General features: G+C 39.6%; 1 protein-coding gene across 3 annotated transcripts in view; it reads right to left on the bottom strand.

Annotated features, from left to right (window-relative positions):
• The window catches only part of GSAP (gamma-secretase activating protein), a 43,825-nt gene extending 35,717 nt beyond the window's left edge, over positions 1-8,108 (bottom strand). The window contains exons 1-6 of one of the 3 annotated variants that reach the window (XM_050323523.1): positions 7,664-8,106; positions 4,610-4,683; positions 1,753-1,809; positions 971-1,040; positions 511-567; positions 290-378 (exon numbers count right to left, since the gene is read on the bottom strand). In XM_050323523.1, coding sequence (XP_050179480.1) covers positions 290-378; positions 511-567; positions 971-1,040; positions 1,753-1,809; positions 4,610-4,683; positions 7,664-7,748 — 432 coding nt within the window. In that variant the 5' untranslated portion in view covers positions 7,749-8,106. Of the gene's footprint in view, positions 1-289; positions 568-970; positions 1,041-1,752; positions 1,810-4,609; positions 4,684-7,663 lie in introns of those variants that run through there. The other 2 variants (XM_050323522.1, XM_050323524.1) reach the window with 2 other exon arrangements.
• Between the last annotated feature and the right edge of the window lie 18,616 nt (positions 8,109-26,724).

The following is a 26,724-nucleotide window of genomic DNA, read 5'->3' as shown; positions in this document are numbered from 1 at the left end:
AGACAAACTAATGATATTTAATTAACAAAAATAACTATTATTACTATAATATAATCACTATAACTGCAAGTTTCAGGGGATTGAAGAGAAATTAAAAAGCAGTCTTCATGTCAGAGAAATATTCTGTATCAAACATTTTATGAAGTTTCATTTTTTTAATTCTATGAAGGAACACAGGGACACTATCTCTGTAACAGCTGCAAGATAAGATATTTCTGCACTCAACCATGTTTTTCCTCTAGTACAGTGGATTACAAAGGCTTATCTTTCCATTAGTTGAATAATTTACCTGCACTCGAACGCAGCTATCCACAGCCTTCAGGACTCTCACATTATTAATGGGATGAATTTCAATTAGCAGGGTTAAATACTTGGATACTGAAAAAAGGACATGTTTTAGATAACACTCTTTTATGTACACAATTTTGTTTTCTGAACAGAAATTATGTGGGACAGCAAGCAAAAGGGTATGATATTTCAAACAGTATTCAAACAACCCACTTGCAGTACCTGACTGTAACAGCTGACTTGCTGTTTCGTCCTCTGTGTATTGATGGAAGCTGACAGCTAAGGAGGGGAAAAAAAACACCAACACAATCACAGTGAGTTTGCATATTTGATATTAATCTTATTAAACATTCACGAATAGGGAGATTCACAATTTTTCTACAAAAAACATATATGCTAAAGGAACAACAGATGTTCTGCTGGGAGTTGGAGGCAGGCATAAATGCAGGAAGGAGGAAGTGAACAAAAGGTCACTTTGTCTTAGATGATAAAACAGCAATATCATTACAGCTGTGTCTTTATATTGTTACCTACATTATTTGGTGATGAATCCACTGAAGAGCATAAAGTGCTGTGGGCAACAGATAGGTCAAAATAGATTTAACTAATTCTACACCCAAATGTATAATCCTACTAAACTCATTCTTTAAAGAAAAAAATTAAAGATAAAACACATATTTACCTAATAATGTCCTTTCATTGTTGACTGAACAGCTGATTATGTGCAGATCCTTCTCAAATGTATAGAGGTGCTACAGAGAAACATGGTAGCATTAATAAATGCAATTTCTTAAACTACATAAAGGAAACCTAATCACTTCTCCTTAGGAAAACACTGCTGTCCAGTACACAGGTTTTATCTTTAAACCAAATCTTTTCATGGCCAGAAGAACCATATTTCAAGCCTCAGTTGTATCAGTTCTCCTTTTTCTCATTTGTTTGTTTCTTACACTTCTTGTGAGCTCTGTGTTGCTACTGGAGCAGCACAGCAGACTTTTATGTAAATACAAAATTTCACCCATTTCATACTGTTATGGGGACACCTGCAAAGCCCTGTTACCATGAATCTACTTACTGAATTGCAGTCTGCTCAGTTTTAGAATAAAATAATTTCTTACAAATGGTAGCATCAAACAGACTGAGAATGCACATGTAAAGAAAACTGCAAACATTTACTTCTTAGTACACATGTCCAGTGTGAAGAGGAGTAGAAAGGGCTTGAACTGGTTGTTTTGAAATAAATATTGCAGATGCGATGCTTTGCTATTCTCAAGCCTTTCAGATGTTCTATAACGTCCTGCATCTTAATACTACTGAGAATCATTTGAATACCTTCTCCGGTCTCTCTTCTGTTTCAAACAAGGACATGCTCCTTAAGGACATAACACACTGTGTTACAAGGCATCAAAATCTGAAACACTACAGCACTGTCTTCACTAGAGAGAAAACTGGTATTGTTCTCACCTCATTTTGTTTAGTTTGAAGGTCATACAATCCAATATGAGTATTTCTCTGACTTCCCTATGGATGGAAAAAAATTAGCACTGGCAATATAAATACATACGAAGTTAAACATTGCTTTTATTTTTTTTCCTACCTTCCTCTTCTCCCTGCCCCTTGACACACATCTTCACACACTTCCCTGTCCTATAAACAGACAGTTAATTATCTAATTCCAAGAAAGTAAACTCTAATTCCAAGAGAACAAAGATTTATTTTTCCTTTTAGAACTAACACATGGGATAAAGCTGAAATGTGGCCAATGCACAGCCCACAAGCCATTGCATAAGCCAAGTGCCTCTCTCTCACTTTGCTTCTAAACTGGTTTTAGTTAAAGGCAGTAGGGTCAGAAAGAGAGATGTCTGTACAAGAATCAAAAGGGATGCTATGGCCCCTGGAGATTTAAGGCTGGTATTCCAAACCTCACCAACTTGGTGTGCTATTGCTCCAAAAGGGAGCACAGAAACATCAAACATCCCCCCCCCCCCAAAAAAACCAGCTTCCAGTGATCTAGTTGCAGCCTGGAAAGAGGATTTCTCTCTGCCTTAGGAAGTGATTGTTTGAAGGCTAAACACATTTCACAAGCTTACCATAAGCCTTCTGCCTTTGAAGAGAAACATAATACACATCCTTTCTAGCTTACTGATAATAACATACAAATCTTTCCTTCTTTTAACTTTTATCATGCCTTAAATTGTCCAAATATATTGAAAAAGAAAATTCTTCTAGCAGCATATACTGTATATCAAATCAAGTTGATGTCTATTAATGTACTCTAGGTATAGGAAATAAATCATTAAACTGCTGAAATTAAATCCAGCCACAAAGGCTTGTACTCAAACAGTGAGCATCATTGTTTTTAACTACAGCTTGGGGGAAGAGGGGAGAGATCTGAGGTTATTTACAAAGTTATGGCATCTTGCCTTGTGAAGTTAAAACAAAAGCCTGAGTATTTGCTTCCCAAGGGGTCTGTTTCTGAGTGTCTCATTATTGTTGTGGCAATGACAAAAGTCTTTGACTTCTGATTTAAACAAGGAAAACAAAATGTCTTTATATTAAGACAGGGGCTCCAGGCCTCCTAATTTAAAATTAAGCAAGTGCTTTCACAAATAACCATTCTTTCCAAGTGTGTCTGAAAGGCTAACACCCTCTGTACTTAGACACTGAAAAATACACTTCACAAGACTGGTAACAGAACTACATCAATGCCCATAACCATGCATAAGCTAAGACACTTGTTTTCATGTGCCCTCTAAAGATTTTTGCATTGCCTTGCAAATAGAATTCACTTCTATTAAAAATATCTTCCTTGAGACCAACTATTGACGTCACAAAAGACAGACACGGTCAAAACCACAGTACAATGCAATGCTCTAAAATAAGCTTGAAAATAAAGCTCATTCTCCACCTTCCCCTAGTTTCACACAAAACACACTTGACTTTCTCTCACGTAGAAAGAAAGTCTACAACATCCTATCTGTATGTATTAGGAACCAAGCCAGTTTAGTTTACATCCTCCACCCCATACAACTCCTCTCAAAAAACAAGCTACAAGTGCCCAGTTCCATGAACTCCATCAACCGTTTTGACCAGACCCCTAGGAACTACAGTGGGAGCTCAGACACCCAGCATGCAGGCAGACACCTGTGTTTAGATGTGTCAACCCTGAGCTACAACTCATCCCTTGGGCCACTGCAAGAGCCTACAAGGTAGTTAGGCTGCCAGAGGCCCAAAAAAGCTTAGTGTGAGATTCCACAAATGCTACAAAGCAGAAATATCACATACAAACAGTACCAGGTCTCCTGCTGAGCCAGTAGGTTACTTGCAATATGTCTTCTAGAGTTTCGAGCAATGAAAAAGAAACACAACAATTTGATACATTCTTTAGTATTGTTTTTATGGTTACTGTTGTCTTGTACAGACTCCCCTCCCTATGCTTGTACTAAAGGAAACATCCACCCACGGTATTACACCTTGATGGCGGCCTCACCTCTTCCCTTAACCCTAGGCAAGCTGGAGAGTTTTAGCATTGTTGTGCCAGAGGGGAATGAAAGGCAGCCCTACTCTATTGGAGTCCATCTCAGATCTGCACTCTTAAAGAATCAAGATCCTCCAGGATCCAGCTGGGTCTACAGACACCTCTGAGCTGCACAGTCCCTCATCAAGGGAACAAGACAAGGTGTCACCTTCTGAAACTATTTCAAATATATCTTGGAACTAAAAGCTAAACATATGCCATGGAGAGCATAATCCTATATTAACTCTAGCTCTAGATACTTGGAGACATCAAATAAATGATGGTTACTTTAAACTACTTGCAATAAAGTGCTACAGATGAACCTTGAAGTCACAGAGAAGAAAGGTACATGCAGAATTGGTGTTAGATTAATGGTATCTTAACATATTTATATTGGTAGGAGAAAACATTTAAGTAAAACAGTGCCATTAATTTAATAGTTTAGACTTCTCTAAGAAATTCTGAGGGTGAAAAAATGTGCCACTTCTGAAGAGTTATCTGTTAAAGAAATTGCCTTTCACTCAGTGTGAGATTCTGGCCCACCAAAAATATCAAGGGCAAAACCTCTATGGACTTAATCAGGTCGATACTTTACTCTCCATTTCATCATTCTTAACCTTTATCTGAAGTGGAGACAGATATTTTCCTACTGCCCAACCCCCCAAGTTGTAATTAGTCAAGTTTTTGTTTTCTAAACCTCAATGCAAAAAAAAAAAAAAAAAAATTAAACTACAAGAACTCAATTAGATTCACATGTAGTGTTATTCTCAACCATATTTTTATAAAGTTTCAAGAGAGACTTACCTTCCAGGTATAAATAATTTTTCCATTTCTTTCAACATTTACAACATATAGTGCTGATGAATTCTCAGAAGTATCTGAAATAAGAAGTATCAAAAGGCACAGGGTTTTCATTTGGGCTGGTAATGATTTTTTACATGTAAATACTTATTTATATTTCCCTTCTGGAAACAGAGAGAGTATCTTTTACACCATGATTTAAATCTGATAAACTTCAACACAAATAGTTAAGGGATTTCAAAATATACAGGAATTAATTATTTATCTAAACCCCTAACTCTTCATTATAATTGTGATTCTAATGGCCACTACCTTTAGTTATGAAAATGGAATGTACTTTTTCAGAGAAAAACAAGCAAAATTAAAAAAATTCCAACAAACCTTGCATTTATTCACTATACATATGGGGTTCAAACACTTAAGTTGCACTCTGACACTAGAATAAACAAAGTGTCATTTGCTTCTGTCTGCCCCTTCAGCATCTCAACGGAAAACCTGGAAATAAACTACATCTTCAGAGATGAATTCTGCACTTTCCTCATGCTGCTTTTATGTTTTCTGATCACTGCAACTACAAAAACATGTTTATCTCAGATGAATTTCTTATTAAAATTGTAAATTTTGCCCTTTATAAGGTTGAAGTGCATGATTGGTTATAGTTTCATCATAAAGGTAGCATGTAGTTCAGTAGGCATCAACAAAAAGAACTGTCCACAACTCTTGGCAAGCATGGAGTCAAGTTTGACACTATTTAATTGGCAGTTATCACAAAGCCTTGACAGAGGGAAACACTTCATAAAAATCAGTTTAACAAGCCTGATACTATAAACTGGCTTGCACAGCTTTCAGTGATAAGGGGAAAAAAACCTTATTTACAAGTATGATCAGAAGGAAGTAAATTGTTTTGTCATGGGAAGACAAAAACCATTCATGTACATTTAACAATGCATCACTTTTTATTGGTTTCACATCACTCAAACTACACTACAGTACCACTACATCAGGGCTAGCTGGTGACAACTGAGTCAGTCTCAGATAACCATATAACCTGCTCTTTTTTGAGTGAAAACTTCCTGGAACTTAACCACACCTCAAACTTTCAAGATGAGCACCATGGTCTACACACTTCCCCTCATACAATCCTTCCTCAGAATAGAATTTAGGTAGAGAAGAAGGTCCATGGGAAATCTCCATGTCAGTGAATTACCCTCACCACACCAATGAATTTCCCTATCACCCGACACAGACTCCTTAAAAATGTTGAAGAAGTTCTGTGTCAGAAGAGAATTTCACGTCACTGAATGGTCAGTGGGAATATGAAGCCAAAGAAGAAGTGGCAATGGTCTCCACCCTTGGAAAATCCTGGAATATAGTTACAACTTCTTCCTCATGCCCACAGCTGAGAGCAGCAGATGAAGGGCTGCAAAAGAACAGATCCAACCTGCCTGCCCAGCAAATGGTTCTTATTGACACAATCAGGAGAATGCAGAGTTTGATTTCCTGAAGGCCATTCTATACAGCCCAAACAAAACTAAGTGAAATAGAGAACAAGGCTGCTTCACTTCACTTGCCACTCCCTTAGTATCATAGTAGCTACTCCCAGCTCTCATGCAGTTAGCAATTCTCACATGCTATCAAGGGCTTTCAAGACCTCAGGGAAAAAAAAATAATAAATATAACATCTGAAACCACTGATACAGAAGTACCATGACTCCTACAAATTATTTGCTTTCTGTGATTAGATATTTCTTTGATGTTTAAATGAACCTTTTCGTTCCTACCTCCCATCTTCACATTCCTAATACAACAGCACTGCCTGAGCAGAAGGAGTCAGTATAGACAGATAAAAGGGAAAATGCAATACAGTAAAGTTGGTGTTGGATCAGACTCACCTTCCAAACTAGATTATTCTGATTCTGTATTACCAGGGGCATGTCCTGAATGAAGACTCTGTACTGCGTTTTAAAAAGCCGAATATGGTTGCCCCTTTCCCAAACACAAGTCAGCACCATTTTGAGGTCCTTACACCATCAGTACATAGATTTATCTTTGAATTCATCACAGACCAACTGATAAATACATAGATGAATCAATCATGTGTGGAGACTTTCAGAATTTTACTTCAAACCCCTTCAGTACACCATTCAACAGTTTTTCAGTAAATTATGTAGAAAATACATAATACTTTTCAACTCATTTTGTAAATCATGACTTAGTAAATAATTTTCTTATTTACCAAGCTGATACTTTTTGGTTTGCCGCCAAACAAGATCTTATGAACCTATTTGATAACACCCCTTCAATGTGGGAAGCAAGTTAAATACTTTGAGTAAATTAAAAGCCACTAAAGGAGTTGGTTTCAAGTTCATCCCACAGTGCCCCCAGTGATATTACTACTTAAGTGATAGTTATTACAGCAGTATTATTGTATTAGAATAAGGTTTCCATCAATTTCTGAAAGGCAGAACTGGGCCAGCTGCTCTGTAGATGAATAAGAACAAACAAAAGCAAAAAGCCACGGGGCCAGGAATACAGGGAGTTCACTCTTTTTTCCAGCCACTACCCAGAGCACTCGCCACGCTGGATATCGCACGGTGCTGCGACAGCTGCCCATGCCTCTAATCTTAACCAGTACTCGTTCACCAAACAGCCCGAAGTGTTCAGGCTGTGGGGGTTTATTCCTCCCAGAAAGGGGAGTAGCGTGGGAGAAGGAACCACCCTACAACTTTCGTTTGTTTGCTTGGGGGAAAGAAGCCCAAACGTGTGAAGAAGCAGGAAAAAGAAACAAGCTGTGGAGTGCAGCGGGCGTGCTAGAAGTGTTTTCGGCATGTGAGAAGTTCCTGGAGGACACCAAACTCGCCCACCTCGAGAGCCCCGGACCCGGGGGTCACTCCCCGCCAGCCCCGGCCGAGGGGGCAGCAGCGGCCGCTCCCCGACCCTCCCGGACGGGGGTCCCGCCGCAGCCCGGCTCCTCCCGCACGGAGGCGGCCGGGAGCGCCCGGAGAGAGGGAGGGAAGCAGGGAGGGATGGGGCTCTCCTGGCCTCCGGGAGCGTTACCTAGAGCCGCGGCCCAGCCCCGCGCCGCCAGCCAGGGCACCACGTCCCTCCGCAGCTCGAACTCGGGCACCAGGCGCAGCAGCATCGCCCCGGCCCGGCCCCGCTCTGCTCCGGCCCCGCCGCCTCAGCCCGCCCCGCGGGGGGGGCTCCGCGCCCATTGGGTGTTCCGGGGGTTCCCGGCGGGTGTTCCGGGGCTCCCGTCGGCGGTTCCGGCAGGTCCCGGCCCGCTCCCGGCCCCGCCGGCCCTTCCGCTTCCTACCGAGGAGGCCGGGAGCGGGCTCGGCGCTCGGCGGAGGGCAGCCGGCCTGCAGGTGGCCCGCTGGAAGCGAAGGCTCTCGTTTTCCTGGCTCCTAGGCTCCTCCCCGGGCGCGCTGGAAGAATCACAGAATCAGAGAATATTCTGCCCACAAGGATCATCCAGCCCAACTCTTAGTCCGGCACAGGATATCACCAATAATCACACCATGTGCCTGAGAGCATTGTCCAAACGCTTCTTGAGCTCAGGCTTGGTGCTCTGACCACTTCTCTGCAGAGCGTGTTCCAGTGCTCAGCCACCCTCTGGGTGAAGAACCTTTTCCTGATATCCAGCCTAAACCCCCTCTGACACAGCTGCAGACCATTACCAAGGGTCCTGTCACTGGTCAGAGAACTCGGAGCGATCCTTTTAAAAGAAAGCCTCAACACGGTGTGACTGTGAGTGCCTCAGGCAGCAGCCTGTGAGTGAGGTCCGCTGTCAGGCTTCAATCATCTGGTGTCCACTGACCAGGAAACACCAGTGACTTGTTGCCCTCCTTACAATCCCCCAGGAAGGGTTAGAGTGTTTTCCAGGACATCCCTGATTCCTTAGCTTGTGCACTCTGAAATTGCTTGTTCAATAGATCAGGTGTCTCTCTTTAAACGGATGGCAGAGCTCAGGATGTCCTCTCAGACTAGGCCTGGCCTGATCCTGCTTTCCATCTGCAAAGGAGGTAAAGCTTTATATATTCTTGGTGTCTTTGTGGTTTGTTTGCTTGGGGTTATTTTAGCTGTTGAAAATATTTGCAGCACTGATAAGGTGCTACTCCGTGGCTATCTACAGCCTGCTTGTAATTTCCATTTCCCTTCTGACATGTGCTGGGTGATGTCAGCCAGCTAAAGGTGGCATAAAAGTGGAGAGGCTATAAGGGCACACACCAAGCTTGGCATACCCAAGTACAGAACAGCTTCACCCTGTTCTAAGAGGTGATCCAGTACCAAGTTTCCTGCCTTCATTGATAAGCTTTGGAGCTGTATAAAGACCAGATGAGAAGCAAGTACATCTGCAAAGTATGGGTGAAAGGCAGTTTGATAATCAAAAGGCAAAGCAGACATAAGCTTCCTCTCTATCTCTGTATTGCCAACTTTTACAGTTGTATCACAAGTTTCATAATCAGCATTCTTCTTAAAGCTCCTTGGATCAAGTGGTTGTGCAAGAATTTCAGCTTATATTTTCACTGTTGTGAAATAAAGCTTGAAAATGTGACTGGAATGTTTATTTCAGAGACAAAAAGAGAAAGCAGACAAAAGATCCCAAGTGGATGCATTTTTTAAGAGATGAAATGGGGCTATTCATGAGTCTGAGTATTTGGAATGGCACAACTGGAGGGGCAAGCAATGGAGTGAAACAAACCCAATGAAATGACTGACTCTGTAAGTATGTGCAAAAAGGGAGGAAGTCTCCTGTACCCAGAACTAGATGTATTTAAGGCCAGATGAGGTCAACTGACAGAATTTTTGCTTCTGCTATAAAGCAAAAGAAAGAAATATGGAAATGGGTTACAAAGAGTGCCTATAAAAGGAAAAGAAAGAAACTTAGATATGGCTGTCTAGTGTAATGGGTTTGCATAAAAGAAACTCCAACAACAAAACACAAAACCAAAAAACCAACACCCAACTGTCCCTGTTCTTTTGTTTCAGTATCAACCATGCCACTTGTTACAGTTCTTGAAAGAGAACCCACTTAACTGATGGATGAATTATTCTTTAGTATTTACAGACTGAGGCATATGACAATGCTGTTCTCCTAGAGTATCTTACACAGGGTGTGAAAGGCTTTTGGGACAGTAGGAGCTGTACATAGTTAACAAGTAGTCTGCTTGTGCCCTGTGCATAGGATCCATCCTACAGTTACTATTTGGAAAAGAACTGGAAGGATTTGTACAAGTTGCTGGAAGAGTTTGTACTAGTAAAGACCTCACAGTCAGGTGTGCACTAGGAAAAACCTTTCTTGTTGAGGAAGTAGGCAAAATTTCCCCTCAGAATGTGGTTTCACTGCAAAGGACTCGTCACTGTGTTTGTAAGCCAAATTTGTTTGCATTATTTCACTGACGTTTCTCAAGACTCCTGGCATAGAGTGGGACCTCACCTCCAGTGCACCATACTGGGAACTTGGAAGCTTCTCTGGTGTTAGTCCCTGAAACTGAGGCAAGAGAAACTCTCTCAGAAGTTTCTCTATCTTTTGTGTAAAAAGAAGGAAGTGGCAGCTTGACAGATGAATAGATTTGAGAAACAGAAAGGGATGAGGTGATTCATGGTGACTTTCAGGGTTTAGAGATACAGAAATATGACAGAAGCAACCATGTAGAGCTGGGAAATACCACCATACCAACAGGAGCTGAAGGAATTGATAGGAGCAAGGAGCCAGAATAGAAGGGAGTGAGGAAGAGGGAGTCTGGAGAGACAAGACAAAGCTTTGTAACCAACATAGAACTGAAGCCAATATTCCAAAATTGCAGTAAGGATTCCTAAAATTTCAGTAAGGATTCCTAATTTTCTCTCAATTGTTTTCATTTAAGTGTAAAGGTTTACTTGTGATTCTTAAAGGTCCAAAACACAATTATATATAAAATGACAACAAACCCACTTTTGATTTAGATAACAGTCTCATTTGTTGTATCTTCTTTCATTTTTAAAGTATAATCCATGCTATGAACAAAATAAAAGGGGAGTCTTAAGGAAAATGGACTGTATACTGCCAGATGAATGATATTTCAAGGAGAACTAAATAAGCTTGTGTAAACAATGCTTTTGTGGCAATTTCTTATTTTTGAATGCTTAATTTACACTCATGATATACATTAGGAATACACATATCTGCATTCAGTTGCCAAAAATATATTTAAGAGAAAAGAGATGGTTTGCTCGCCTCTTTGTGTGTTTACATAGTGCAGAGGCAATGCTTCCAATCAAATAAATGAGGTTCACAGTAAATGGAGTTTTTTTAATAGATTAATTTTAGCAGTCGTATTTCTTAAATTATCACAGGAAACATCATAAAATGCTGACAATTGATGTCAGCGTTAACCTTCACTTCCAAATGAAACTCAGAGTGCCTCCTTTCCAAAATGTACAAAATAGCCCATCTCTGAAGGAAAACAATCTCAGATTTGGGTCTGTACAGTCCCACGTTTAAGGAATACGCAAACGGTCTCACATAAGAATTTGCAGTGCCGTGAAGAAAACTTAATCCACTGCTGTTCTTTCTTTTCAAGATACCACTGTCAAAGTCTTTGATACAGCCACTGTCAGCTGAGTAGCACCAAAGACTTAGAAGTGAGATGGGGTTTCTCCTTTCTCTTCTCTCTATTGTTATCTGTTGTTTTTATTTTATCACTTCTGTCTTTAATATCTAATTCCTTCACAACTGTAAAAACTAACTCGCAGGTTTAGAGCTCGTTATGTAAATCTGCCTATTCCTTGAGCCATCGATCTGGCTGTGCACGTCAGAGGCAGTATCTACAGGCCCAGAGATCCAGCTTGAATTCCTAGAAGCACAACTCATTCCTCAGAAACCACAAGGCTGACTCATTCAGAGTACTCCAAGTCATAACTCAGTACAGTGTATCAGGCCACCTCAAACCTCATACTTAAAATTAAAAAGTTGATGCAAAAGCCATAAGCATCTGAAAAGCCCCTTACGCTTCCTTCAGCAGGCTTTGCATTAAGACAAAGAGCCTGATGTGTTTTTGATAACGTCTCCCAACTTTGCTAGACAGAAAAAGCAGCTCTCAATTAAAAAAAAAAAAACAAACCCAAGTTCTTATCTCTACTGATTGAAGTTAATGTTATAACCCATTTGTCACTGTTGCTTGCACCATGAAACCAAATTGTGAATTTTGCTCTCTATTTACGCTGAGTTTTCCTTTCTGATTATCTGACTCAATTGGTTTTGATTTTTCAGACCCAGGTTTAAACTGTGTATAGGCACAGAAGCTGATCTTGATGGAGCAACTTTCAGGAAAGGAATGTGAAATTAAAGCTATCATTAAAAAAAAAAGACAAATTTTTTTTTTTTTTTTTAATCAGAAAACTGTTCCTGCTTTAGTAATGGGAGGATCTCCCTCAAATTTTTAGCTGGAGTGTGTCTTGACTGTAGCCAGGCAAATCATTAGAGAGCAGTAGTGGCCCTACTGATTGCATTGTAACCAGCATGTTTTTTACCACTAACAACAATTTTTGTGCTAATTTCCTGTGTGCCTGTCATCCCTTTTCACACAGTTCATTTGGTGAGAATTACAGAATTATACCATGACACAAGTGTGGGGCTGATGAGGCACTGCCCCATTGATGGGCATTGATGGGTGTAACGCACCTTTCAGCTCTCCCAACAGAACAAAGCTTTGTTCATGGCAAAAAACATGCAGAGCCATAAACCATCGATGTGTTCTGCATCAGGAAATTATACTGCAGACTTCTTATGAAGAATGAATATTTCAAATAATTACTTAAGCACATGACAGCCAGGCAAACAGTTCATGACTTTTTTGGGAAGTCCTGCTTACTGGGAGCAACATCTTTTCCCGCCATCCCAGTAATAGAGGGTTTATTGTCATCATGTCTAGACAGTTGTTTTCTCGAAGAATGTTTTCATCCAGTCAAACACTAAATGTATACATAAATTCTCTTCCTCAAGGAGGTGGTTAGCATGTTTACTAAACCCTCTTGGCTACACAAAACAAAATAAGATGCAATGTGAAATCAATATTTTGGTTTAGTGGGCAATTCAAGGTTGGTAGAATAAAATACCTTTATTTCAGTGTGTGAGAATAACTTTCTTCAGTCTCTTTAATCACAGAATATCAACATAAATGGAAGCAATTTCAATGAAGTCTGTCAGCATCTGTTGTGGAATCCAGCGCTTCATGGAGATGCCTTTGTATGCTTTGTTTAATAATTAATCATAGGAAATAATCTTTTAGCTACTAAAGAAAAAAATCATCTTGCTATTCATGCTCATATTCAACAGCACCTTCTTCTTTTAAATATCTTCACTGAAGTCAATAACATGCTCAAGCCAGTAACATAAGTCAATGAGGCTTCTGAAACAATTAAGGTATTCCTCCAAGTGAGGGAGGGGAAGAGAATGGGACTTAGCAAAGTCTCTGACTGTCATCCAAGTGGCCTTTTTGTTTCCACTGCTTCTCCCTCTGTGTCCCAGGCTCTGAGGCTCCTTTGTTCTTTCCACAGACTAACCCCTGCTAGCGCCGATGAAAGCCCTGTGAGCACACACTGTCTCAACAGCTGTTGAAGGAGCTCTTGGCTCTGTGTTTGTTCTTCCAGCTCCAGCCTCCTTGGGACTCATCAGCAGTGTTCAGAAACTTGCCCTTTTTTCCTTTGTGATCTTTCAGTTTTGACTTCATTCTGCATTGTAAGAGGACAGTGATAGTACTGCAACAGAGTTGTAACTCTTTTGGGAAGGTAATGATGCATATGTCAGCAGATTAGTTCCAATTTCTTTCATGGTTCAAATGTCTTTTCATTCTCATTTTTAATTGTAAAACAAAAGAAATATTGGAACAAAAGCATTCTTCAAAATGTAAGGGTGCGGCACGGTAGAGTGGAGATTTCAAACAGGGACAGCACAGGGTAAATGCATCAGTTTGGATTTCATTTCACTGACCATGAGTCGCTTTGAAGCCAGGGTTCTAATGTGACTTTTTTTGTCTAGGCTCCTTCTAGTTAATGAAAAAAGATGAGAACTCCAAAGAGCAATTGATACAACCTGGGTCTGGCACTTACTTTTGCCTGAGTCTAGTTGCTGGGTCTCCTGTCCCCCCCCATTTGCTGTCATGCCTACCGGGAATGTGCAGCTGAAGGCCTGGAAGAAAGTGGGACTATCCCTTCCTGTGTCTGCCTCCAATTAGATCACATACAATGTAATATGGAAGGGGACCCTGAGGGTGCAGTTTGATGAGCAGCTGATCTAACAGCTCATGACTGTTCAAAGGATGGGCCCAGACTTCCTTCCCTTCTCGTTTTTTCTTCCTTCCCTCATCCCCAGGTCACCCAGTCTCTTTGTTTGCCAGCTCTGCTGCACATCTAATGCCTCTGTGATCCAACTGTACTTGCTAACACACTTTTTTTAATGGTTCAATTTTCTACTATGTTAGCAGGGTGTCTCCAATCACAAAAGGCTTTTGCAAGTCCACAGCCATTGCAAAGGGAAGTGGTGGTTTTGTGCAGCAGGGAGGGGAACAGCATAGAAGAACAACTCCCTGTATTGGTAGCAGTGAACTATTCGGCCCACATGGCTCATTCAAAGTGTTTACCAAATGCCTTCCTCTGACTTTCAAATTAAAGGAATCAATAGTTTTTGTCCAACATTGCTCTGGTCCATTGCCCAGCCACTGCTGGCATACTTTCCAGACCAGAGAACTGATCCAACTGAAAAATAACCTTGAGGGGAGAAAGGAGGAGGTAGGAGGAGACGGTTTCAGTAATGTCAGCAATTTATCAAGGTCATTGAACACTTATGTCAACAAAAATGAAGTTACTCTACAGAACTGGGAATAAACCACTCATGCTGGGAAAAGGGCTTTTCCCAATGTTGGTGCTCAATTAGGCCAGTGTCAGCTTGTACCAACCTACAGCTTTAGGATAGGTGGGTGGAGGCACCTGCTTCCCTTGCCTTAAGTAAAAGGAGTATCAGCTCTTAGCTGATCCAAGTCAGGCGAGTAAATCCCACCTTTAGCATCCTTGGCCTGGTTTTCTCTTTCCATCAGGATCACTAGAAACCACTAGTTTTTAATACCTTATTTGCATGCTATAACAACCATTCCATTGATACAGTGCAACACTTTGGATATATTCAGATTATTCTCTGAAAATCTGAATACATTTGCCTGGCACATCCTAAAAATATCTTTTATTTATAATATGTTGGTTCCAAACAAATGTCACATTAATAAGCAGAGAGACTTGGGTAGGTGTACGTCATTAGTCACGCAGTGATTTCTTCTTCCAAAATACTTCCAGAATTAGGTCTGATCTCTTTTAACAATGAACTATTTATAGGATTCATAAGGGCCTTATCCTCCAACCCTGACTCAGCCAAAACTCACCACTGACCTTGACCTCCTCTGGTCTATTCTTATAGCCTTACTCATGTGAGGAGCTTTTATTCGCTGACCTGACTTTGGGAGTGTATTCTCATGAGTATGATTTTGCAGGCTTGGTTCCCAGCTCAGTGGGACTTGGTAAATGTCACAGAATCAGCTCCTGGGATGCATGTATTATTTTTACAATGTTATAGATACAAAAATAAAGGGAAAATATGCAGCTAAGTTCTGTTTCCAGTATTACAACAATAGACTAAGTGTTGTTACATTAGATGTGTACAGCTACAATTGCAATAAAAAGAAATAATTCTCATTTTGGAAGAGTGTGCATTTATTTTTAGAAGAAAGCAGTCACTAAGTTTCTCAATCGTAAAAATTATTACTAAAAGTAATTGATTTTTCTTAGGAAGATATAGTTGTTTTAAAGTAGAATATTATTGCACTGTTAGGTGATTACACTAGCATAGTATGGCAATGGCAATTTTTTTCCCTTTTTTTTTTGCATCTTCTATAACATCTAAATTACTCTATAACTAGCATTGACTTAGTAATTTTCTATTTTCCATTATGATGCAGGATGATACATTTTAGAAGCTAATATATTGTCATTAGTGGGGCTGTGTTGCCAGATGTGTTTTCTATACAAAAAAACTACTCTTGGCAGTATACTATGTTTCTATTTGTTTAGAATTGTAGGATCTTAAGTTTGGGAAAGATCTTTGAGATCATGGAGTCCAGCCATTGACCCAGCACCACCATATTCACTACTAAACCATATTCCTAAATGCCACATCCACACATTTTTTTGGACACTTCCACGGATGGTGAGTCCACCACTTCCCTGGGCAGCTTGTCCCAATGCCTGACCACCCATTCAGTGGAGAAATTTTTCCTAATGTCAAATTTAACTGACTCTTCCCTAATATCCAATCTAATGACTCTTCCAATTATAAAGATTGTAAATATGTATACTTGATGTGTCTTCTTTACAACACATATTTTGTTGCTCATGTCTTTATTTTGTATTTCCTCACTTTGAGGTTGGAAGAGTCCACATATTTAGGTACCTTTTTAAGTCCCCACCCTGGTGTTTTTCATTCACATTTGAATCACTTCTTTTTGTTTTCCTCTATCTTGTTGTGCATGGTGAGGATTATTTATTATATGACAGTCTTCTGTAGGTCCTATATTTTATTTATGCTTTTGAATACATGCATGCAATGAACAGGTGTCTTCAAGTAGCTGTCTACTAAGATGCCTCAGCCATTTTCTTGAGTGGATACAGTAGAGGTGGAATCCATCATGATTACAAGTCATTGAAGGAATTCCTTCCAGTCAGCACTGTCACGCATTTCTCAGCATCTGACTTTGTCTGTCTTATTCCCAGTGAGCCTCATTTCACCAGCCCAGTCTTGGAAGCACATACATCTTTCCTTGCTTCTGAAGGCCCACAAACATCAGGGGCACAAGCAGAAAGGAATTGCCCTTCCTCAACCATGTTGGAAGCTGGGGCTCAGCTTTTATTTTCTCCCAAGATCAGACCAAGCTCATGGTGGAAAACAGGCCATGTCTGCTCTGACTATTCAGTACTGGCGTCAGGAGATAGTTCTGTAATTAAACCCCTGGACAATTCTTATCAGCTCGGTCAATACTTACAAAAACTATCTACAAGGGGATTTACTTGTTTATTAGTTGTATAAAGGCTTATGTGGATAAAAACTACTCTTAGATACTACCCGGATTCAGCACTTCTATCCATTCTGGCTCCTTCCTGTATGCTCATATGTAACATCCTACAAGCAGGAGTCTTTGTGTCCTTTTGCGTTTTTTTTTCCTAAGGAAAAAAATGGCCTCCCTCCATTCCCTTCCTCTCTCTCTCATTTTGGGCCACTGGATCCTCACTCCTCTACAAATGCCATCAGTCCAAAACTGAGGAATGCTGCAACTGGGCTTGATTCTACCTCTTCCCATGGGACTAATTAATTGTTCTTGTCATGGCAGGAGTACAGAAAATGAAACCTTACTTTCAGTTGCATATGGATGCATTGTTGTACCTTCAGAAATGGTGAATTCCAAATGCTTCTGGGAAATGTGCAAGTAGCCCTGCGGTTGTCAACTGAAAATGCTGTGCACTTGCCTTGGACAGTAGGTTTCACTGTGATCTCTGATAGTCAGAGTCTGATTTATGCCTCAAGGTCTAACATTTAATATTCCAGGTTGTTCAGATTAATTAGAATTCTCAAAATCCATAGAAATGTTTTAACTTTTTAACTTTTAGGTTCAATGACCATTTTTATCCTCAGTCTAATTAGAGGGTACATAAGAAGTAAGACAGAATTAAGAGAATTATTTAAAAAACTGCCATCATTTAATTGCTTTGAATTAATGTCAAACTCCTGTTCTGTCTTTCCTATAGCACTTTTTACTCTTCTGTGTTCTTTCTTAAGTTAATCACTCTTAAGTTTTTCTTCAGAGAAGATGCTTTCCATACTCTGGATCGCACTTGTAGCTTTCTCTGAACCTGTTCTGAGGAGGGCCTTTGAAAAACTTTCTCTGAAAACCAGAAACAAGGTTTTTCCATTTTGTCAGGACACTTAGATGTTAAGGAACATGGCTTTCCTTTACGTGGGCAGAGCTGTTTGGCCTATCATGTTCATGGTTAGGCCCTTCATGAGTCTGTCATTACAGACTGTGTCAACCACTTGACCTAATGATACAGATTCTTATCTTATAATTCCCAGAAATCTTTTTTAGTCTTATTTTTGTGGATATATACAATTCTATTTGATAGTTAGAATAGGTAAATGAGAAGGTTTGTATGTTGGCTTATAAACGTTATTTTTACAGTGTTGGATGTATCCTGCCTGTGTTTTTTTTCAAATTTATCAGTTTATACATCTATGTTATTTCCTCTGTAATATTTCTGCAGCTTTTGTGTTTTTATTACAAGAAAAATATTATTTTAACCAATGTTCTCTGCTGGGTTAAAAAAAAAAAAAAAAAAAAAGCTAAACGAGAGTGATTTTTTGTTTTACATAAAACGTCAGACTAACTGAGCCAGTCAGGTCAAAGGTCCATCTAACTAACATCTTGTCTCTGATAGTAGCCAGTAATAGATGCTAAGAGAAAGCATATATAAAAACATAAAAGGTTTTATTTAATTCTCTTGCAACTCTTCCAGTTTATAAAATTAAGGAATCAAGACGATCTAATTTTTTTTTTTTTTGGCATCCAAAAAGTCTTATGATAATTAGTTTTGTGATTTAATACATGTGAAAAGATACATCTGTCTATTTCATTCTCCTGGCTGATAATTTTTTGTGATGTACTTTAGATTTCATACTAAGAAAATTAATTTTCCATTTAGGATTTTATATACATTTATCAAATTTCCCTTCCCTATCATCCTTATTCCAAGGAGAGGAGTGTATTTAAGCTCTTCATGAAAATTCTATGCCCTACCTCTTACCATCCTTATTATACTTCCTTGTATTTTTCTGAGACTCTTATTTGAAAAGGCATACAGATACTTTATCCTTTGTAATTGATGTTTTTATTTTCTTGGGAATGCCATTGATCCATAATTTGTATCATTAGTATTGTAATAAAGTTCCCTTTAATTTGTCTTACATCAATGTCTATTTGCTGGTCAAATTCTCACCTAGGCCATCTAATTTCCATTTTATACTTTACTTTCCATAGGTATCTTTTATGAAGTCATGTAAATGAGCGGTTTGCTTCCCACAGGCAAAAAAGCCATTTACTGTTAATTATCAATTGTAGCTCACACATTGCTTTTAGCTTTAGCCCTAGGGCAGGAAGCAGCTGTCTAGGACAGTCTAGGACAGCAGAGTGGTGGGGACAGCAGAACTGCTGCAGAAGCAGTCTGTCCTTGGCACCATCCACACAGAAGGCTTCAGAATATCAAGATGACCTGAATTCCTCAGCCCTATTAATAAGACACCATAGTATCATGTGAACCTCGTGAGGTTCAACAAGGTCCTTCACCTGGACTGGAGCAATCCCCAGTATCAATCCAGGCTGGGGGACGAAGGGATCGAGAGCAGCCCTGCAGAGAAGGACTTGGGGGTGCTGGTGGGTGAGAGGCTGGACATGACCCAGCCATGTGCATGTGCAGCCCAGAAAGCCAAACATGTCCTGGGCTGCATCCCCAGCAGCGTGGGCAGCAGGTCAAGGGAGGGGATTCTGCCCCTCTACTCTGCTCTCATGAGACCCCACCTGGACTGCTGCATCCGGCTCTGGGGTCTCCAGCACAGGAAAGACATGGACCTGTTGGAGCGGTACCAGGAGAGGGTCACAGAAATGATCGGAGGGCTGGAGCACCTCACCTGTGAGGACAGGCTGAGAGAGTTGGGGTTGACCAGCCTGAAGAAGAGAGGACTCCAGGAAGACCTTTCTTTACTTAAAGGGCACTTACATGAAAGGTAGAGAATGATTTTTTTTTTACTGAGGTCTGTGGTGATAGAAGAAAAGTCAATGGCTTTAAACTGTGAAGGAGTAGATTAGATGGGTTGTAAGGAAGAAATGCTTTATGATGAAGGTGGTGAGACACTGGCACAGGTTGCCCAGAGAAGTTGTGGATACGCCCATTCCTGGAAATATTCAGGGTTGGATGAAACTTTGAGCAACCACCCTGACCACAGCAGGGAAAGATGTCCGTGACCATGGCAGGGGGGATTGGACTAGATGATCTTTAAAGTCCCTTCCAACGCAAACCATGCTGTGAATTTGTGATCAGTACTTGCCAAACCCATTTTCTTACCTGCTCCTTACCCAGCAGGAAGAGTGGCCACACAAAAATGCAGTGCCTTGCAGTTGCTGTAGATTTTATGTGTTCATAAATTCCTAGTGGGGACTGTGGGTAGAGAAATGTGCGGTGTGGTGCTCGGCACACAAACAGTGGGACCATGGCTCTTGGTTATGAGAACAAGGAGCTTGCTTAGTTTTCATGCTCTGAACTGTTTAAGGACCTCAAATTAGCTACTCTATACTGTTTTGTGGACTGAGAGCCTAAGGAGTTTAGCTAATGAGTTGTGTGTCCCATATTGCGCAGAGTGAATGTTTCTACACAGTTTTATTTTAAGAACTCTGTGAATAATAGCCTTGAGTGGTATTCTCAGGCTGGGAAAAAAAAAATACATAAAAATATAAATACCACTTTAAAAACCAGTTTTAATTATTTAGAAGCTAAATGCACAGAAGAATGCCTTAATTCTAATTGTCTGATTGTTGTGTGACTTCTCTCTGAAGTGAAGTTACAGTTGTGTAGGTGCCTTAAGGACACCTTAATATTTCACTCTTAAAAAAAAAAAATCTTTTTTTAATTACCACAAATTTTTTTTACTCTACACTTTAATTACTGGTACATAACCTGTACTGATATTAGTTTCTTTTTATTGAAATGCTGAAATAATAGTTTGGATTCTCAATGTAAAGGTCAGCTTCATAGGTCATTTTAAGTATCAGTACATCTCAGATTGCTTGAACCAAAACCAGTGAAGTCAGTTGAAAGTAACACAGCCTACTGTTGCTCTGCTTCTTGTAATTGCTGGAAAGGTTTGAAGTTATTTAATGTATGGAAAGTTGAAAAAGAGTAATCTTTCTTAAAATCTAGGTGGAGTTAGAAAATTTGCTCCACGAAACAAGCTGATGAAGTAATCATCGGGGTCACTGAGGAGGGCAGGCAGCATCCTGCAGAGCTGCACTTCCAGCTCTCTGATCCTGTTCCTGCCACTGAGGAACACGCTGAGGAGCACTGTACGAATGCACAACATGCAGATCTAACCAGTTGTTGGTGCTTTTTGTAGTTCTCCCATGGCTAAGAAGCTAATGATCATGAGTGATTTATTTCAGCCTTTTATCCTATGTCTTTTTATCTAAAGATGGGATCCCCAAGACATCACCTTCTGCAAACTGTGGAGAGCACAGAGTGCTAATTTGTAGACATCCTCTCAGTGCTTCATTTTCAGCCATGCCAGTCTGTAAAGCCATCACTTCTCCAGCAAACCTCGAGGGCTCACCAGGCATGCACAGTATAATTCTCACTTTCAAACGACCTGTGAAAACACATCTGTCTTGGGTGACTGCAGACACCATGAGAGTAACTCCATGTCTGCCAGATTTCCTTTTGCTCAGGGCTGCAGCCCAACTGCAATGACTGCCCTCTCACCACCCTTGCAATAGGAGGTGTCACAAGCAGGAGAAGCTGAGTTGTTCCTGGAAGACCAGTTTGATCAGAGCCGACTGGTCCTTTCAGGTGAAATGCCATTAATTCACTTAGGAGTCCTGGATGAGTCATCCCCACAGCTGAAGAGGATGAGGATGAGGTGGAAGGTTTTGTTTTTTCCAGTGGGGCTACAGAGTTTCAAAACAAGGCTGATGAAAACATCCAAGTCTTTGAAGAGTTACCTAAGAAACTAAACTTGTGAAAATATTTAGACAGTGGAGGAAGCAGGGAAAGAGTGGTCTGTCTGCCCTCCGCCCCCTCCTGCATCCCAAGGTTCTTTGTAACTACAAGTATAAAGTAATGCAAAGCCATGCAAGGAATGTGTAAGAATAATGAACTCAACAGCAAATGATTAGAGCCATGAGCTGGGCCTGCTAATGAACTAGATTGGGGCTCAATACTCTGTGAGGGTGGACTGTGTTCATAAAGATGGGAAAACTTGTGGTTTTTTTCATACAGGTTTGTAGGGATTGGACTCCATGGGGGTATAAATGTTGCAGAAGCAGGAAAACCTGTTAATTACTGTTGGACCTGAAAGACAAAGCTGCAAATTTTAGCACAACTGTGCTCAAGTAAGGCAGGTTCCATTTTTGCTTAAAATGGAGTATCTTTAAACAGTAACAAGTAGACACATTAGGGTCTGTGAGGACCACAGTAAGTATGTTCCATTTTTATTTGCCCAACAGAGAAGAGAATCTCAGTGTAAGTTAACCATAGTATTGGTCTCAGACTGTCCCAGATGCTAGATTCATGTATCACCTCATGAGCATATCCTCATAGCTACTAGGAGCTACATTTTACAGCATAACTTTCTAAACATTGTAATCCAGTCTTTCTCACCTTGATTCTGCCTTTCCCAACCCATCTAGAATAAAGAATAAATGAAAAGAGATTTAGAGGCAGATATTAAAATCTTAGAAATATAACTAATAAATATAAAAGCTGGGAAAAAATTCTGTGCAGCAGAAATAAATTAACATGATTAATGTGGCATCTTTAAACTTTTTTTTTTTTTTTTTAATTGAAACAATTCTAGGATTAAAGTCACTTAAGGCTTGTCTTTAAGCCAGACTGACTGGAAAAATGTTTCAATTTCAATAAACCACTGTTTGGTTTAGTCTGAAACTGGTAAGACATGAAAAACTTCCACAAAACCTCATTTAAATATAGTAATGCCCAATTTCGGTAACGTAACATGTATAAACAAGATGTCCATCAGTTTACTTGGCAATTTTGAACGATTTCCATCAAATACTCTGCAGTCCTCTGAAGCATTTGAGAACCACAAATACTATGCACTTATTTTATCTGCTATTTAGAGAATAAATGTAGCTGACTTTCTACTGTTATTTTATGCTAGTATTTTTTATTCCTGCTTCAGAGTGGTTGATTCAGTAAAGCTTTTTCTCAGTGCTCAGTTAGAGTCTTTTATTCTGTTGTCTGCTGGTTGTACCTTTGACCTGCACTGGGGATTTACTGGTACAAAACTGGAACATAATTTGGTTTTGGTTTAGACAAGAATTTGATGTAATGTTTTTAACATTTGTATTCTATGTACATCTTTACAGATTTTACTTATGGGCAAAGAACAGGTGCACATTTGAAAACTGCTTTTCTAGACACTAGCTAGACTAGCCAGTAATCTTGATGGTGGGAATAAAATCAGGATTTAAGGGGAAAATCAGTGAATTTTATCTCATGGTTTTTGTTTGTTTGTTTCCTCTGATATTCATTAGAACAACTGTATATTTTTGAATGTGTCATTTCAGCTTTCAGTTTCTAATTTTACAGTATTAGATGTCCAAGACTGCCTTTAGGTCAGGGTTTGGGTTTTACAGAAAAATGTAATTTCTATCATAAAAAAATACATGTAAAAATGCAGGTTGCAAATTTGCAAAATCTGAAGAAATCAAAAGTCAAATTTATACACATCAAAGGAATTAGCAATGAAGAATTTGGTACCAAGGCCAAACTCTGGCCACTCAAAAGGATTTGCCCTCTCTAACGAGGTGCTACAGACACTGTGACTGCAATAAGGCATCAGTTTCCAGTTTGGTTAATTTAAACTATTTCTTTACCAGAAATGCAGGCAGTCAGCCATAAAAGTGGCCAAACCAGGAATGTATTTTTCTAATGTTTATACAGTAAAAAAAAACCCAAGCAGAAACCCTTCAACCATCTATCCCACTTTGTCAACTCTTCTAAAGCTTTGCAAAGACAGGGTGATATGAAATATGTTTCATTTACAACAAAACACTGCCAGAGAAAATTCTGAGGGCATAAGCCACATTTCTGAAAATTGCAATGACTCAAGTGACCTCTTGTTCTGACAACTGCAATTTTAAGCCTCTACTACTCTGATCTGTAATCAAGATAGGGAAAAAGCAACAGTGATGTGGGCAACACAGACAGGACTGGATTGCATCAGAATATGGTGTTTGTTTTCCTATCCCATCCAGTATAATACATAACTTTGAGATAAAGAGTAGCAAGAAAACTGTGAGGACATTTCTTTTCTTTTAAATATATTCAGTTGTACAATTGTTTCAAGTCAGTCATTTACTTTCAGGATTGCTTGTATTGCACCAGTCTAAGAGTAGCCCTGCCCCTCTGTAATCATTGTATTGAGAAGCTGGATGGGAATTCAAGAGATTGGTGGTTCATCCCCTCATCTGAGCTGGTCAGCTGTATCCTAGACCATCCTAAACACAAGTATGCTTAACTGTTCTTAAAACTTCCCATTTCCTAAAGCCTTCCTTGCCTATGGCCTTCCAAGCTGATGCATTTTGGTGTTTAACAATCCTTTAGGTTGAAAAGCATATTCCTAATGTCTATGCTAAATCTCCCATGCTATAAATTAACCCAGTTATTTCCTGGCTTTCCTCTTGTGGCCATGAGTAAGAATTAACCATCTGCTCTTTCATTTATTAAAATCTGCAATTATTTAAATATATTTCTAATATGATAAGATCCAGTAATACTGGAAGGATGAGGATTTGCTGTATTGGACCTAGTTAGTAGTCTAGAGGCTCAGTCTCCTTTCTGTGTGCCATCCTACAAGCGTTCCTTAGCAGTAAGAGAAACCCTCCCTTCTGCCTGTATTTGCATGCACTGGGACAGCCATGAGTAAATTCAGTAACATCTTGCCCTGCTCTGAGTTTTTGCCCTTGTAGTGCAGATGTATCAAGGACCTACCCTAGGGTGTTGGCAGAAACCTGTGTTCAGTGAATTTGTCTCAGGCATAAATTTTATCCCGCAAACATAGTAACCCCTTACACAAGCTTAACCTCAAATGAGCAGATCCTGCCATTGCTTATAACTATGGAATCCTGTAAGACCACAGCAATGGCTTTGCAGATCAGGAAAAGATTTGATTCAATGTTTTAACCTCTTTAAAATATTTGTAAGCACTAAAAGCCAAATTATATTGTCATGTAATGCAGGACAAACCGACTTCTACTGAGTTAATCCTGAGCAACACTGCTGCCCACAAAACCAAGGTTGACCTCAATTGTATAAGAGACAGGATTAATGAATTTAAAATGTTTTCAATATTTCAGAAACATGCAATGCTGGGTAAATGGTAAATATTGATTTCTCTAGTGGAAAATGGAAAAAAAGTATTTACCTCCATGATCAACATTTGATCTCAGTGTAAGTTAACAAACTGTAGCTCTGCAGAGTGGCTGTGGTCATCCTGCTCCTACTCTGTTTTGTAGAGGGAAACTTAGTGCAAGCAAGTAAAAGGGGATAGTGAAAAGCCTGGGATTGTAAAAGCTCAAGAGCAACTCAGCAGGACAAAAGTAATCCTAAGATATAACAAATGCATTTCAGCAGATCCCTTTACTTCTGTCTACCCACATGCTCTGAAACAGGATTATCACATGCACAGGCTGTGCAATGGATCTGTGGCATTTAAAGGCCTAATTCATGTGGCCTAACAAGAAATCCAGACTGTCCAGAATTTCAGGAATTATTAACAAAAGGGAATTTTTTTTTTAGCTCGTGATTAAAGAAAAAATCTCCATTGTGAACCATCCAGGCTGCAGAACTGATGCCTCACTATCTTATCTAATTTACGGAGAGAGCAGAGAACTCCCAAGTGGGAATATTTCTGCCTTTCTTTATGTCTTCTTGAGGTGACAATATCATCCATATCATGTAATTAGTTAAATGCTGGCCAGATTCTATCCTTGATTACTATAGCAATCATCCCCTGGTATTAATTGAGAAGTGATTGGGGCAGATGTGAAGTGCAGACTTGGAAATTCTGCGTTCCCTTAGCCTTTCTGTATTTCCAAACATCCCTGCTGAGACCCAGCAACATATTCCAGCATGTGAACTAATGAAAATTGCTTCCCCAAAGGCATGCAGGCAGTAGTTTTATTTTTTCATTTCACACAGTTTCATATAAACCTAAGCATCCTATTTAAATTTCAGTGAGATTTGTCCAGAAAATTCAAAGTAAATGGGTGTTTCCATGTGGCTAAGAAGAACAGAAGCCACACAAAATTGGAAATAACTCCACATCTTGCTCTCAGTACTCTAATGGAAAATCCAAGCACTCAGTTTCCAAGTAAAACTTCTCAGTGCTAATTTTCATGCAAACAAACTACAGCTTAGAGTGGTGATGTGTTTTTTTGTATGACTTGTGAGGCATGTTTCACTGTTTTATGATATTCTATTGCCTACATAAGATGATTTTCAAAATGCAGTATTTTTTAATGTATGCACCATTGTTCTGGCAATTTGAATTGCATATAAAATTAGTATGAAATTTTGCATTGTAAATTGACTTTTAATGTGCAAATTATGGTGCATGCATGAAAGTTTTGAATGAAAACATTGGGAAAATAGACATAAAATACCCTTTTTAAAAAATTAACTAATAAGGAGTTATGTGGAGTATGCAAAAATATGTAAGAAAAGGAGAAAGGGTAGATAAAATGTCAGCGCTGACATTTTTGTGACTGCTCATTTATGTTTTTCACAAATGAAACCAAATTCAATGAAATCCCACATCATCTTTTCCTTTCCTTACCTTGATGCACCATTTTTAATAATTAAGGTTAGGCACTTACTATCTACTGCACAATTACTCCTTTATAGTCCCAGCTTTAAGCTGTTACTTTCAATGGAAGTTTTTCAGAATAAAGACTTCGAGATTTGGTTCTCCCAAAACATGGCATAGAATTCTTGTTCATGGAAGAATTCCCTCTGCTTGAAATGGGCTCTGCCTCTCAAAGCAAAGCAGCAATGGCCTGGCACAGCTTTGTTCTGTGCTCACTGCAGTCAGTAGGAAGATTTTCTGCAGAACAACATCATCCTCATAGGGAACATTATAACCAATAACAAGCATTTTCTGAAGCAAATCCTTGATTGCAAATTTTTCTTTACATCAAAAACACAGTCACCAAGTCATCTAAATGCCTTAGAGATCTTTGCAGCTGCAAAAGTAC

Source organism: Myiozetetes cayanensis, unplaced genomic scaffold (assembly GCF_022539395.1).
Source record: "Myiozetetes cayanensis isolate MyiCay16 unplaced genomic scaffold, myiCay2020 scf3, whole genome shotgun sequence".
NCBI classification, from domain to species: Eukaryota; Metazoa; Chordata; class Aves; order Passeriformes; family Tyrannidae; genus Myiozetetes; species Myiozetetes cayanensis.
This window is presented reverse-complemented; position numbering and strand designations above follow the sequence as displayed.